Source organism: Pseudorca crassidens, chromosome 3 (assembly GCF_039906515.1).
Source record: "Pseudorca crassidens isolate mPseCra1 chromosome 3, mPseCra1.hap1, whole genome shotgun sequence".
Classification (NCBI taxonomy): Eukaryota; Metazoa; Chordata; class Mammalia; order Artiodactyla; family Delphinidae; genus Pseudorca; species Pseudorca crassidens.
Window position 1 is genome coordinate 160,849,180 of NC_090298.1, and position 15,614 is coordinate 160,864,793.

The 15,614-nt window shown below is 59.0% G+C and overlaps 1 protein-coding gene and 1 long non-coding RNA gene across 2 annotated transcripts; both read right to left on the reverse strand.

The window, feature by feature from the left end:
* Positions 1-64: 64 nt before the first annotated feature.
* Positions 65-1,906, reverse strand: JUND (JunD proto-oncogene, AP-1 transcription factor subunit). Its single transcript, XM_067733244.1, has one exon. It carries the CDS (start codon positions 1,764-1,766, stop codon positions 729-731), a length of 1,038 nt encoding a protein of 345 aa, XP_067589345.1. The 5' UTR covers positions 1,767-1,906; the 3' UTR covers positions 65-728.
* Positions 1,907-5,683: 3,777 nt separating this feature from the next.
* LOC137222275 (uncharacterized) lies at positions 5,684-9,496 on the reverse strand. The gene is made up of 3 exons (XR_010942396.1): positions 9,477-9,496; positions 8,413-8,751; positions 5,684-6,514 (listed from the first exon to the last, which is right to left on the reverse strand). It is a non-coding gene; the product is annotated as an uncharacterized lncRNA (long non-coding RNA).
* Between the last annotated feature and the right edge of the window lie 6,118 nt (positions 9,497-15,614).

Consider the following 15,614-nt stretch of genomic DNA (forward strand, 5'->3'; position numbering starts at 1 on the left):
CCGGGCCAGGCCCCGCCCACCCCGTCAGGCCCCGGCAGGAGAAGAAGGAGGCGAAGAGCCGAGCTGGCGTAACGAGACTTTACTGAAAACAGAACACCGGGCGAACCAAGGATTACAAACAGGAATGTGGACTCGTAGCAAAACGGAACAAAAAAACAGAAGAAAAACGGCGGGACGAGGGGGCGCCGGAGGAATGGAAGGGGAAGGGAAGCGAGAGCGAGGAAAGGGAAGGAGGGAGTTTTTTTTTTCTTCTTCCCATTTCTTTAAAAAACCCACACAAGAAAACACACACACACACAACCAACGTTTGTTCCCGAGTAGAAACATAAATAGGGCAGAATCGAACACTCTGTTCTTCTCTCTTCCAAAGTCAAAAAAAAAGTAAAAGAAGAGAAAACGCAGGGCTTGAGCCTGCGCCCCCTCGGAGCCTCCTTCGGCGGCGGTGTGTACAAAGGGGCGGCCAGAACGCGCGGGTTTGTGCAACACTGGGTGGCCGCGCGCCCGGGACAGAGGCAGCGCGAGGGCGGGGGAGGTGGGGGTCATGCGCTCGCCCCCCGGCAGCAGGGGGTCCAGCTTGTCAAGTCTGAGGCGCCCTCTCCGACTCCTGGCACCCTCAAGGGGGGGATCCCGGGGCCGCGCCCTCTGCGAGTCCGGGGCGCCCACGCCCCCCCAAACCACGCGAGCCCGCCTCTCTGGGAGGAGGCCGCGCATGCGCCCCGCGCGCGAGCTCAGTACGCGGGCACCTGGTGCTGGGGCAGCAGCTGGCAGCCGCTGTTGACGTGGCTGAGGACCTTCTGCTTGAGCTGCGCCACCTGCTCGCGCAGCAGGCTCGCCGTGGACGCCAGCTCCGTGTTCTGACTCTTGAGCGTCTTCACTTTCTCCTCGAGGCGCGAGATGCGCTCCAGCTTGCGCTTGCGGCACTTGGAGGCAGCGATGCGGTTGCGCAGCCGCTTGCGCTCCGCCTTAATGCGCTCCTGCGTGTCCATGTCGATGGGCGACAGCGGCGGGCTCTCGCCGAAGCTCGGCACGTCGGGCACCGTCTGCGGCTCATCCTTGAGCGCGGCCAGGCGCGGAGGCCCCAGCGCGCCTGGGGGTGGCGGCGGCGGGAAGGGCACGGGCTCCGCGGCGAAGGCGACCGTCGCAGCACCCCCCGCACCCCCGGTACCGCCCGCGTAGCTGCTCAGGTTCGCGTAGACGGGCGCCTCGGGCGTGGCCGCTGCCGGGGCCAGCTCGCTGGGAGGCGCGGCGCCCGCAGCCATGCCAGAGGGTCCCCCGGCGGCGGCGGCAGCGGAGGCCGCGCCCGCGCCCAGCTGGTTTTGCTTGTGTAAGTCCTCTAGGGCTTTGACGAAGCCCTCGGCGAACTCCTGCTCCTCGCTGGCCGCCACCTTGGGGTAGAGGAACTGCGTGCTTGTCGGCGTGGTGGTGACCAGCCCGTTGGACTGGATGATAAGGCGCTCGAGCTCAGGCGAAGCGAGCTTGAGCAGCCCCAGGTCGGGCGAGGCAAGCAAACCGTCTTGGGGCGCCGCGCCAGGGGCGCCGTCGGTGCGCAGAGGGGCCGGGGGCGGCGCGGCCGCGGGCTTGAGCGCTGCCGCCACCTGCTCGCTCAAGCTCAGCGTCAGCGCGTCCTTCTTCATCATGCTGCCGGCCGCCGCCGTCGGGGGCGCCCCGGGAAACAGACGACCCGGGGACGCGAAGCTGCCGTCACTACCACTGCCGCCGCCGCCCAGGCCGCTCAGCGCCTCATCGCCGTAGAAGGGTGTTTCCATCCTCCGCCTCCCCCGCCGCGCCGGCCCGGGGGGGAGGAGTGGCCGCGGCCGCCCGGGGGGCCCGCGCCCCCCCGTCCGCTCGGCCCTGCTCCCGCCGCGGCCGCTGCGCCCGGCCCTCCGCTGGCGGCGGCTCCTGAGCCGCGCGTCCCGCGCGCCCCCTTATAGCCTCGGCCGGGCGCGATGAGCTCACTGTCCCTGCTCGCCATTGGGCACGAGTGACGTTGCTCATTTGCATGGCGGGGCGGGGCCAAGTCACCAACGCCTCCCTCAACCCCCACCGACTGCCGTTGTCCGGGTGACGCGCGGTAAACGGCACAACAGCGCGTTGCCTTATGGGTTGACGTCATGGGGGCAAGCAGAGCGCCCGGCCCGGTCACTCCGCCCCAGGAGTGCTGTGTACGACCAATGCCCCCAGTGCCGCCTCCCGCCAAGGCACGTTCCGGGTGGCGTGATGGGCCCGGCCACCCGGCGCCCGCCCGCCCCGAGGCCCGGCCCCGCCCCGCGTCCGCGAGTGGGGCCCCGGCCGGGCGGGGGCGGTGCCGACCTCCGGAGCCCGGAGGGGGATGGGGCTCCGGATGGATAAATAACTCCCTGTCGCCTCCCGCTCCACTGTGCCGACTGTACCTTCCTTAGCGCACCTCTATCTAGGCTTTGTGCGGGCCTGAGGGAGCTGTGCCGGGTGGCTCGCCGGGGGCGTGCGTCAGGTCTGTCTCCACGTCACCGCCACCCCCACCCCAGTCCCCGGTGGTGTGTTTGCCCCAGGAAGACGGGGGAGGGGAGAGGAGGTTTCAGCCAGAAGTTGCTGGAAATGCTTTGATCCTGCTATTCTTCACTGGGTGGGGTCTAAAGCGCGGGAGTCCGACTTCCTGACTTTACAGACGGGAAATTAAGGCTCTGCGAGGTGGAGTGACCTGCCCTCGGGGCCAGAGCTGTGACCAGGCCTGAACTCTTATCCATCTGGTAGAACCCGGGCGTCCGTGCCCCTGGGCAGCCGCCTACGTTGTATCTCTGCTTCTGCCAGGGCCTCCTGTGGGTACCCCGGTGACTCCCGGACTGGGTTGTTAAGGCAGGAATCCAAGCTGGTAATTATTACCTGTTTATTACTACTATCATGACTGTCAGGTCAGGCTTAATGGGCCTCCATAAAGGCTGGCTGGCGATGGGATCTGAGGGAGGTGAGAGGGGCCCTTCCCCACACTCCCAAGAGATCCTGGGGACATTTGGATCCGACCTACAGCCCCTGCACAGAACCCCTCCATGGCTCTCACCACACTCGGGATGACGCTCAATCCATAAGCAGTTGGTGGAGGCCCCATACGCTCCTTTGCTCTTTCGGGTGACCCCCTCTAACCTTTCACCCTCAACCTCTCTGAGCTTTGTCTTCCCAACTCATTGCTGCCTCATCGATAGGTGCTATGCCCTCAGCCTGGTGCTCCCTTCCTCCCCCCACCATGCTTACACTTGTCCTCAGAGAGGCCCCTCCCACTCACCTTGTTTCTGTTATATTTTCAGAACCATCCAGAATGATGGGACGGACCATAAGGCCCAGGAGGGCAGGGACCTTGTCTATCTTGAGCCTGCTGGATCCCCAGCTTCCTGCATAGGGCCTAGCATCCAACAGCCAGTGTTAAAGGAGAACACAGGCTGGTGGGGTGGCTGTGGCAGTTTCTGGCCTCAGTTTGTCTGACTGGCCTATGGACATGAGCACCCTTTCTTCTATTTCCCTTCCTCACCTGGCCTTGCCCCTAACTGGGCTGTGGAGCAAGAAGGCCATGAGGGAGGTTGTCATCACAAGCAAGAAGCCTGGCCTGGCTGGCAGAGGGTTGGGGGTATGGGTTTGTGTCTACATACACACAAATGTCTGTTTGTGCCCACATGTGCCTGTGTGTGTTCATGCGTGGGTCAGTGTACCCAGATGTGTTCACACATGGGAGTGGGTGTCTGTGCCCGTGTGGATCCGTGCACATGGATCTATGTACCCGTGTGTGTGTATAGGTGTATGTGTCTGTGTTTCCAGGAATGTGGGTCTCTGTGCCCTCCAGACCTGTCCTCTTGGGTACTAGCCTGAGCAAAGGGACCCCTAAATGGAGTGGATGCAGCCCCCAGCCTGTAACCAGCCCTGCCCTAGGACCCTTCTCTGGGCCTGTGCAGTGGGGCTAGACTGAAGGAGATGGGATCATGCTTCTCCCCAAGGCAGGAGGGTGAGTGGGCGGCCTAGGGAGGCTCCACCCTGACCTTGGGCCTTGACTTTGATAGGTAGGGATGGTCTGGTAAGCTGTGGGCAGGGCCAGCTTGAGCTGAGCGGTCACCCAACAGACAGGCTTTGGGAAATGGAGGCACAGGAAGGCCAAGGCATGTTACATCTCTGAGTGTGTTTACTGCTTATGAAAATGGAGCAAATAATCCACCTACTTCATGGAGTATTGTGACTTTTATTGGAAGTATTTGAACAAATAGTAAGGGCTCAATAAATGTTCTCTATAATTGTTTTACTTTATTATCATTTGGCCAAACTTAACTGCAGTTCTTTGGAATACCCTCAGCCTGGAGTGCCCTTCTTTAGCCTCCTGGCAAACTCCTACTCATCCTTCAAAAACCACCTCCAGTATTCCCTCCTCCAAGAAGTCTTCCTTAACCATGCCTCCAGGGACTCCCCTAAACCCTTCCATCTGACTGAGCCCTGTCCACTCTGTGTTTCTGATTCTCTCTGCCCCAGGAGGGTCCTTGGAGCTAGGTGGGGAAGAGCTGTCTTGGCCTCTAAGTGTGGGGAGTTGCCCTTGGCAGCCTCTGCCATCCCTACTCTCCAATATCGACCCCCCTCAGGCTCCTCTGCTGTGCACTTGCTGTTCCCTGTGACCCAGTACCCTTCCCCATCCTCTCATTCCTCCCTCTGGGACACTCCAGCCCTGCTCCTCCATTTGGACCAGCGCTGACCCCATAGAGCTGGGGGATAGCTGTGTCCAGCTTTAGTCCTCCCAGACTGGGGACTTCTCAGGCAGGTCAAGGGGGGGGCCTGAAATCCATCAACAGTCCCATGCAGTGAACTAGGGAAAACTCCCATTCATTCATTCATTCCACATAAAATGATTGAGCACCTACTGTGAACCTAGTGATGGGGACTCACATGGGTGACACAAACACCGGCAACCTCTCAGACACACAGTGTGAAGGAGGGACCTGACAAGCACAGCTTCAAGGAAAATAAATGGTACTTCCTTCACGGAGGATGAACGGGGTAGTGTTTTACTTTTTTTTTTTTTTTTTTTTTTTGCGGTATGCAGGCCTCTCACTGTTGTGGCCTCTCCCGTTGCGGAGCACAGGCTCCGGACGCGCAGGCTCAGCGGCCATGGCTCACGGGCCCAGCCGCTCCGCGGCATGTGGGATCTTCCCGGAGCGGGGCACGAACCCGTGTCCCCTGCATCGGCAGGCGGACTCTCAACCACTGCACCACCAGGGAAGCCCAAGGGGTAGTGTTTTAGAGTGTGGTACTCTGGGAGGGTCACCCCAGGAGGTGATGTTGAATACCGGAGGAGCTGGAGCAAATCATGAGATAATTCACTTGAGGGCAGTGTCCCAGCGAGAACAGCAAGTGCAAAAGCCCTGGGGTAGAACCTGCTGGCCACACCGATGGAGAGTAGAGAAGCAAGTGAGGCTGGATTCACTGAGCCAAGGGGAGCCAGAGCGAGAGAAGGAAGGCAAGGGGGGCAGTGGAGGTACCTCCCCTGAAACCTAGGTGGTATTTGTCTCAAGGGCAGCAGAAGTGGCAGATAGGATTGAGGGACCAGAGGGTAACAGGGCTAGGTCGGGACTCTTTATTTTCGCCTTTACTCTCCCTGCAGCTTCTTAAGTCTTGGGACATTATCTCACTTCCCAGAGCAGCGTCCAGAGAGGGTGCGCGACCTGCCCTGGGTCACACAGCCAAGGCCTCAGCCCCATTCCCACCCCAGCCTGCCAAACGGAGGCTGAACGTAACGCCCCCTCGCCGGCGTTCAAATCTCCGCAGCTCTGCCCTCTCCCCAGCGCGAAGAGATTTGCTTTCTTGTTTAAAGCAACCTGCAATTCGATTTAATGTTTAGTCTTTATTTGAAGCTCCAGAGACCTAAAATCTACTTAATAAAACGGAAAGCCCCAAAGAAAAAGAGCTAAGCAGGAAGCCGAAGGGAGTGAAGCGGAGGGGGTCCTGGGGCAGAGGCTCTTGCCAAGGATGGTCCCGGCGTGCTCAGATCACCGCGGGGTTGGATGGGGCTTCTGCGGACAGTCCCCCGGCGCTTAGGACCCAAGGGCTGGTGGGGGTGGAACTTGCGGAGACCGTCCCCGGGTGGCAGAACCCCGCGGGTGGGCCGGGGGAAGGGCGCCGGGCTCGGGCTGGGGGCGCTTCTGGCCCCGGCGCATTCCTGAGGATCGGGTTACTGGCGCAGGCGGCGGCCCCTCCCCTCCTATCCCGCCTCCGCCCTCGCCTGGAGCAGGAACCGCCCTCCTCCCTCGTCCAGCGCAGGTGTTCGTCAGGCCTCTGGGAGAGGACTTAGCCCCTGCCCTCTGGCTCTTTCCAGTCTCACGAGACCATTTTACAGACGAGGAAGCTGATGCGCCGGCAGCCACCTTCAGCACCAGATGGACACCGGGCAGAGCCTGCTTTATGACCGGTGGCCCTGTTGACTCTTTCCCGAGGTTGTGGTGTCCCGAGGCTCCCGCAGGCTCAGAAGAGTCACTAGGTCCAATACTTGATTGATTGAATGAGTCCAGAAGGGCTGTGGGACAAGAAAATAATGTCTTATGCTATCCTGACCTCCACCCCCCAGGACAGGCAGGACTCCTGCACTCATCCAGTGCACATTTTGTGTACACTTGCTGTATACCCAGACCCAGGTTAGGTCTTTTCACAGGCCGACGTTGGGGAACCAGAAGATTTGGGGGTCAGAGGGCGGTGAGCTCGATTTCACAAGACCAGCTTCAGAAGTTGATTTGGTTTTGTTTTTTGCTTTTGGTCAAGTGCAAGCACCCTCATTCATCCATTCTACCACCCTCTACTGAACACCTGCTGTATGCCCAGGCCTGTGTGCTGGGGGAGGGTTTGGGGCCATCTCTCATCACCTCTGAGCTGACCAGACTCTCACACGGGATGGGAAACCACCACCATAACATAGAAGCCCGCTTTAGGTCAATGTCACAATTTTTTCCTTTAAGTCGACCCTTTTCTGTTTCTACTTCAGTAAATAAATTTCAAGAGGGAAGCTTCGAGTCACCACCAGGAATGGAAAACCAGTTTCTCTTGCCATAAATAGAAAGAAACCGAAAAACGATGAAATGAGAGCAAAACTCAGGCATTCACTCCTCAGGGACACTCTGGGCCAGTCCTGGACCCCGAATGTTCCAGTATCCAGAAAGCATTAAAAGCAGGGAAGCCCCAAACCAACAAGAGTGGGGCATGTGCGTCCACAGGGCAGGAGGAGCCACAGGGACCCACCCAGCATTCCTGTCCCCAAGGGAAGGACCCCAGCACGCAGTAGGAGCTCAATAATGTGCCCAGCCTTGGTGATGAGCACCTATGACGTGGGGTTTGCCTGCAGCAGCCGGAATCCTCCCAAGGCCCTGAGAGGTACCGACCTGTCTGGGGGAACAGGTGGAGGCTGCAGTGGCAGGCAGAGGCCTCTCTGAGGAGGCTTCAGGTTGGTTAAGTGGAAGCTCCCATTTCTGCCTCAAGACCCTGGGGCTGTCCCCACCCACAGTCCTGTGGACCCCTGAGGTCGCTCCCAAGCTGCCTGGGATTGGGGAGGGTGTGTGTATGAATCAATGGACACATTAATAAATAATTAAATGAATAAGTGGATGAGTGAGTGAAGTAATGAGCAGATGCTTCCGTGCTGCCAAGATGGGAAACTCACTCTCGACGTTGTTCCTTTAAAACCCCACAGCAGCACCGTGAAGAGTGACACCTGTCCCCATTTTTCACATGAACAAACTGAGGCTCTGAGCAAGGCATGGGTCCAATCTTTGGAGGGAAGACTGGAATCCAGGTGAATCTCTACAGGTAGACAAGGCTCAGGGAGTTGGGCTGATGCAGAGAGAAGACGGGGCTGGACGTCGGGCCTGCGGGGGGCGGGGCGGGGGAGGACCTTGTGGGCCGGCAGCTGGTCGGCAGCCCTACAGATCAGGCTCCTGTAGGGGAGTAGATCGAATGGGGGTGAAGCAAGCGGCCGAGGGAGCAGGGAGGAGGCGGCGGGGGCCCCCAGGGTGGGGAGGAGCAGGCAGAGTCCGGGTCGCTTGGGAAGGGGCCCCCCGGGAAGGAGCAGATTGCGGGGGGTGGATGCCTGCGAGGTATATATTAACGCCAGTCGTGCCCTTCCTGGGCGCGGGGCCAGGGAGACCCCCCCCCCCACTCTGAACCTGAGCCCTTTCCTCTGAACTCCCTCGCCCGTCGCCTCCCACCCTTCCCCCATGCCCCCTCCGCCACCGCCTCTCCCCGGGAGGAAGTGGTGAGGATGTGGGGGAGGGCCCCCATTCTCACTTCCCCTGGGGCAGGGCGGGGCCTGCAGGGTTCCCTCCCCCGTCGAGGGAATCGAGCCCCCGCCCCCTCAGGGGTGGGGCAGGGGAGCCGCAAGAGCTGGGGCTCGGCCAGGGTTACACGGCCCACCTCTGGGTGACTTACAAGTTCTCTAGGCTTCGACGGTTCTCATGTTAAAAATGGGTATAAGAAACTCGACCTTGAAACAGCGAATCGCTGGGTGACAGGTCCCCGCCCCGGGCCTGAGGAGCGCCCCCCATCCGGGGCGGGGAGACACAGCCGGACAAGGACACGCCCAGCCCTGGAGGGGTCAGGGCCGGGCCGGAGGGAGGGATGTCGCAGTAAACAAGGACTTGGGTTGGGGAGGAGGCACATTCCAGGCGCAGGCAAAGACCTGGATGCCGATCGGGGCCTCTCGCCTCTCCTGGCGGCTGGGCTGCCCAGGACCTGTCCCACGTCGGTCCCGGCAGCCTGGCCCCTCCTCTGGCGGGGGTGGGGGAGAGAAAGGTTACTGGGTGGTGGGGGGGGGAGGTCTCGGCGCAGCGGGTGGCAGCGCAAGAGTTAACCCCGCGCGGCGACCGGACTTTGTGGCTGCGAGGGGTGCGGGTGGCGTCAGCACCGACGTCAAGGCGAGGCGGAGCGGCGTAGATTCGGATGGTCTGGCCGCCCGGCCCGCGCCCCTGTAGCGCAGGAGACCGTGGGTGTGGTGGTGGGTAGGGTCCGGCCCTCCAATTTCCCCGACGTTGCGCAAATAGACTGGGAAACTGAGGCACGAGAGGCGTGGCCTAGGTGGGAAAACCCTGGGCCTCTGGGCTCCAGGTTCCTGCCCCTCTGCCCCAGCCCGCCCCTATCCCACCGGGTCACCGTCTCCCAAGCCGAGACCGCCCCCGGGGTCGCCTGGCTGGGACGAACTGGTGTTTTGGTTTTGTTGTCCAGCACGCAGACAAACGCGGATAAACGCTAGGCAGCCCCGAGCTGTGTCCTAGTTTAGTCGCCACATCTACGTGGGCCTCAGTTTCCTCCACCGGACAATGGGAAGAGAGCTGACATTTACTGCGGGCGCCCGGCTCGGCCTTCGGGAGGGGGGGTGGGAGGGGATTCCCACCCCGAGGGGCGGGGAAGGGAACCGAGAGCCCTGAGGTACGAGCTGGGGACACTAGCCAGGCAGGATTCGAATCCCCGGTTGGTTCCCGGCACCCCCTCCTTACCTCCAGCCCCCTTTCGTCCCTCTCCCTCCGTTTCTACTCCCCTCCACTTCTCCCCCTCCTCCTCTCCTCCCTCCCTCCCTTCCCGGCCCGGCCCCCCTCGCCCCACGCCCAGTTCGGCAGCCCCGCGGGGCTGCTAATTAAATGCAGGGCTGGGGGAAGGGGGACGGCACGCGGTTAACCCCTCCCTGCCGGGCCGTGAAGTGCTGTTGCAGCCGGGGAGGGAGGGACATGTCCGCTGCCAAACTCCCCTCCGCCCAGGACTTCAGGTCCTAGGACAAGCCCATTTGATGAATGGGTAGATAGAGGCTAAGGGGCCGTTCCCAAGGTTCTGGGCAAGGCCGGATTTATCAGGGCCTCCTAACAGGGGGGGTTGGAGCGGGCACATAGTGGAAGGGAAAAGGGAATTATAGTGAGTGAGAAATAAACAAAGGGAGAAAGGCAGAGATGGAGGGAGAGAGGGGAGAGGGAGGGAAGCAAAGTCTGGTGGAGAAACACAGAGACAGAGACCAGAGAGAAAGGAGGTGGGAAGAGAGACCAGCTTGAGAAGGCAGGAGACACAGGAAGAGACAAATGACTGTTTTTAAATCAAGCCACATTTTTTCACTGGGATGCAGGGCCCTTGGCTGGGGACTGGACCCAGTCTTCTGTCTCGCTGGCATGAAGAGAAGGTGACATTATAAATCTGTACAAGGAAAATACAGTGACTGTCTCCTAGGGATGATCAGTATGTGTGGTGATAAGGAACTCACAGGCCACCCCGGGAGCTGGAGGCCCCAACTGTCCTGGAGGCTCACAGGGCAGGATCCCTGATGCTGGCTGCGGCCCCAGCCTGGCTCACCCACTGCTCACTGACCTCGGACAGGGCTTTGTGGCCTGAAATGCCCAGGGAGCTGTAGGTCACTCCAAGTCCCCACCATGCCCCTGCAGCTCTGGGTCAGGTGGAGAGGACCCAGACACTGTTATTTCACTGCCTGTCTTCCCCTTCCCTCCGCACACTGGCTACTGCCATTGTCAAGCTGGGTAAACTGAGGTTCTGAGAGGGGCCCCCATTCTTGGGGTGGAAATAAGTGAAAACATAGATAATATAATATCTGGCAGTGACAAGAGCTATGAAGAAATCTCACTGGGAGGAGGGGAGTGGTGAATACAGAGGGTCCTTGACACCTGAAGACAAAGGGGGCTCCAAGAGGAGGCACCTGGGAAGGATGTGCCTGAAAGCTGGATCAATGAATGCAAAGGCCCTGAGGTAGGGCTGCAAGGTGTGTTGGAAGAGACTCAAGGAAGAGGCCTGGAGTGGGGTGAGGAAAGGGGAGATGGGAGAAGGTAAGGGGGGTGGGAATCGCAGGGGTATCCATGTTGTCAGCAGCTGGAGTGGGTGATAGTTGGAGTCCTTGCCAGCCCAGGTAGGGCCCGTGACTACCCTCCCTGCCTCTGTTTCCCCACCAGTGTCCATGTTCCAGAGGATGCAGGGGAGGCACAGGGGGCATAGGGACTGCCAAGGGTCACAGGGGTCCATCTTCTGCCCTCTGTGAGTGCCACCCTGGCCTCCTCACACTCTCTGTGGCTCCCTGCCCATCTCCCTGCCACCCCTTAGCTCTCTGCCCACTGCTGCCATCGAGCCACCCAACCCTTGCCCATGATGTTCCCTCACCAGTGCCCACCTCAGGAGACACCCTGCAGCTCCCCTACCGAGCAGAGCCCAGAGACTCTCCCTTGGCTGGCTCCCCAACGCCCCTGGGCCCCTCACTCAGCCTCCTCACCCCCAGTTTGGCTGCAAGCTCTGTAGGGAGGGGGTGGCTTAGGAGACAGAGAGGCTGATGGAAATGGGAGAAGGTGGGCATCAGGGTCCTTGAGCCTGGGTAAAAATAGCTGTCCTCTCTGCCCCTGCCCCCTGTGAGGAGGCGGTAGTGATGGTGGCTGCAGTGATGGGGGATGTGCCCAGAGGAGCATCCGGCAGGGCCCGTGTTGCCATGGTGATACTGACTCAGAGGCAGAGGCAGGTAGCGGCATCTGGTACCCAGCCGGCCCGCCTCTGCACTCACAGCACCCTCCCCAACCCCCACCCTGTAGCCTCCACTCCACTCCACTCATTTTCTGAGACTAGAGAGGAGTGGGTGAGGCCTGTGGCAGCTGGATAAGTTCCTCCACAACCCCCATCCAATCACCTGCTGGAAGGTGGGGGACAATGTTCTCACTGCACTGACTTGGGTACCAGGTCTTCCTCCCTCCATTCACCTGTCATCCTGCCCATCTGTCTGTCTGTCTGTCCATCCCTCATTCATACATCCGCCTAACATTTATGGACCACCTCCCGTGTGCCCACATCATTCTCAGCCCAGGGCAGTTACCTCATGCCCGTGCAGTCAAGGTATCAGAGAGGGGTCTGGGCTGGGAGGATGTGGGTGAAGACCCCCAGGCCACTTGGGTCCAGGCCTCAAGATGCTGAGGCCCCCTTCTCTCCCTCCTGCTCTCAGTCTCTCCCCCTCTTCCTGCGTCTTTCAGTCTCTCTCTCTGTCTCTTCATCTCAAGGTACAGCCCAGACACTTCCCCACACTCCGCAGGCCCCACAGCTGCTGCCCACCTCCCTCCACCCTCTTTACTTATTCCACTCCAGCCACACCAGCCTCTGCACTTTTCCTCCAGCACACCAGCTCATTCCCACCTCAGGGCCTTTGCACATGCTGCTCTCCCTGCCTGGAAGACCCTTAGGGTCTTCACCTGCGTATTTATCTTGTTTAATTCTTGGTTTCCCAATTATCTCTCTACCCCCCAGGGTATGCCTTCACTTCTCCAACTGTGAAATTGGCATGGTGAGCACAGTATGACTTTACAGTGGGGGGTGGGGATTATGTGCTTAGAACTGTGCCCAAGGCAGAGTAAAAACTCAACAAACAGCTCAGATGTCCAAGAGCTGATGAAGGATAATCAAAATGTGATCCATGCATACAACGGAATATTATTCAGCCAAAGAAAGGAATGAAGCACTGATACACACTGCAACATGTATGAACCCTAAAAATATTACGCTGAGTGAAAGAAGCCAGACACAAAAGGCTGCATAGTGTGTGATTCCGTTTATGTGAAATGTTCAGAACAGGCAAATCCATAGAGACAGAAAGCAGAGTAGTGGTTGCCAGGGGCTGAGGAGGAGGGAGGGGGTGTGGGGTTTCTTTTTGGGGTGATGAAAATGTTCTGGAACTAGATACAGGTGGTGGTTGCACAACATTGTGAATGTACTAAATGCCACTGAATTGCTCACTTTAAAATGGTTGATTTTATGTTAGTCAATGTTACCTCCATTTTTTTTTTTAAAGGACATTAGGTAAAAACTAAGGAAATCTGAATAAAGGGTGGACTTTAGGCAATAATGGTCAACCTCCTGTGTCTCCAAGACACCCAGCATGCACCTTCCCCAGGGCCTTTGTGCCTGCAGTTCCCTCTAGCTGGAGGTTTCAAGTGACAGAGAAGCTGGATCAGACCCCAGGGGGCCAAGGCACAGTCTGACTCCAATTGCTTCCCTCGCCTTCCTGTGGCCACAAGAAAGGTTAAGGGGCTCTGTGGTTAGGATGGAGTGTGCCCGGGAGGCTGAGTGGTTGGGATGACATCAAAGATATTTGGGTCCCTTGGAGGGGACGGTCTGTTCCCCTGGGGGAGGGAGAAGGATCTGTAACCTATGTGGGGTCCCGAAGCAAGGGGGCAGGGAAGGCAATGGAATTCAGTCCAGCTGGGGGCCCCGTCCTAGGGGCCTGCTTCTAGCAGCCTCATGAACACAAACAGCAAGATCCATTTTCTAATTTTTAAGGAAAACTGCTGAGTAATGAAGATCTCCCTGGACAGTGTTGCTGCGCCCGGGCCTCCCCATCCAGGAACCGAGACTTCTGGGGGTTGTGGAAAAGGCTTCGCCCTTCCAGAGAGTTCTGGGGAACCTTGTCGAGTCTCTCCATGGCAACAGGGAGGGAGGGAGGCCACGTCGCCACCCTTCACACGGACTTGGGCACTTGGGGACATCCCACAGCCCTGCTGGCCTTGGACGCTTAACGTGCTGGAGGGGTGCAGCATGGAGGGACAGGTCCTGGGGGTGCTTACAGGGACAGTCTTCAAAGGAACAGAGAAGGGAATGAGGGAGGGGAAGATGCATGAGGACTCGCCAAGTATTTTTAGGCACTGAATGCAGCCCTGAAATATTTCCATGGCCACTCCCGGAGAATGAGCTGGGTGACTATTTCGGTGCCTGGTTCCAGCGGGGGCAGAGTAGGGGTGAGTCACTGCTGGGTGGCTGGGCAAAGACCAGGAGGGGGCTCTCAGGGCAGGACCTTGGGCCTGTAAGGTGACGGCTCCCTAGCCCGGGGCCAGGCGTCTGGTGCTGGGCTCCAGGGTACAAAGGACAGTGGCCTGGCCACTCCCTGTAGCGTGGCACCACTGCCCAGGTCCCCCCTGGACAGCAAGCCAATCACATTGACCCCACGGCTTATGGAGGTAAAGAGGGTCCTCGGTGAGGTTTCAGACACTCCACAGGTGCTCGGTGAAGCGCCTCTCCTATGTTTTCAGGCACGTATGAGGGACTTCCCTGGAGGGCCAGTGGTTAAGACTCTGCGCTTCCACTACAGGGGGCACGGGTTTGATCCCTGCTGGGGGAAAAAAAAAGCACATATGGAGCACTGGCTGTATGTCTACCAACCACCCTCCCTTCATGTAATCCTCCCAACAATCCCTGTGAGGTGGAGTCCCCTACTATCCCTGCTGACCAGTGAGGAAACTGAAGCACAGTGGGGTTACACTTGCTGGCCCTCTGTGTGTTTCAAACTCTGTCCCTCAACTGAGGCTATAGCCAGGGGAGTGAATTTTAAAGCAGGTGCCGAGGGACTTCCCTGGTGGTCCAGTGGGTAAGACTCCATGCTCCCAGTGCAGGGGGCCCAGGTTCTATCCCTGGTTGGGGAACTAGATCCCACACGCATGCCGCAACTAAGAAGTCCACATGCCGCAAGTAAAGACCCCGCACACTGCAATGAAGATCCCGTGTGCTGCAACTAAGACCCAGTGCAGCCAAAAATAAATAATAAATAAATAAATAAATATTTGTTAAAAAAAAAAACAGGTGCCGACTTCACCTGCCCCCATTCCTAATTCTACACCTGACACAACTGACCTGAGAGAAGGTAAATGGATCCTCCAAGTTCAAGGAGGGGACAGAGGGAGGAGCTCAGAGGAGGCTCTGGAGCCGTGTGTCCTGGGGGCTGTGTGTCCTGGGGAGGGTCGCTCACCCTCTCTGTGTCTGCGCCTAGGCACTGCCTGGCACATGTTAGACTGTTGTTAGTTCACGGCCCTGGGTCTCTTCATCCTCTCTGCCCTTCCCAAGCAGGCCATGGAAGCTCAGGGGATTTGCACTTGCTGTTCCCTCTACCTGTTGTTCCCTGCTCTCTTTCCGAGGCCAGAGGCTTCTCGTTGTTCGGGAATTGGTTTGACCATGTCCTCCTTCGACTCTTTGGAAAGGACCCACCCCAGCATCCTGAGCTTCCTGCAGAACAACAGCCTGTCTGCCTGGGCCCTCATGGCACCCCTGCCCCTTCTCCTGTCACCTCTACAGCCTCTACCTTGGGCTGAGCCCCCAGCACTGCCTACTCTTGGTCTCTTGGCTTTCACCCTTGCCTCAGTCTGTTCCAGAACGTTCTGCGGCTTCCCATTTCGCTCAGGGCCTGCACCCGCCCCATTTCCTGTCCTCTCACTTTGCTCCGGTCACCACTTGGCACAGGACCTTTGCACAGGCTGTTTCCCTGTCAGGAACGCTCTTCCCCCAGATGGCTGGCTCCTCTGCCTCCCTCAAACCCTTTTCTCGAATGTCACCCCCTGGCCTGCCCAGACCACCTCTCTCCCCCACCCTTGCTTTCTACTCTGAATTTATGCATTCGGCTTGTTTGTTGCCAGCTCACCCCTGTGGAAGGTAAGGGCCACCATGGTGGGGACTCTCTGCCTAATTCACAGCTGAGTCTCCAGTGCCTGGGATGGAGCTGTGGCCCCAGTTCCTCCGCCCCCGGCCAGCCCTCTTCTCCCGTTGTGGCGGGCAGCTTCCCCCACTGAGATCGTTTAAGTGGACGTCAGACCATTTCCCACAGGCCAAGCGGCCCTTTGTCCACAGAGAGA

Bases quoted from the DNA above. Each gene is read 5' to 3' on its own strand.
- JUND (XM_067733244.1), bottom strand. From the start codon at position 1,766: ATGGAAACACCCTTCTACGGCGATGAGGCGCTGAGCGGCCTGGGCGGC.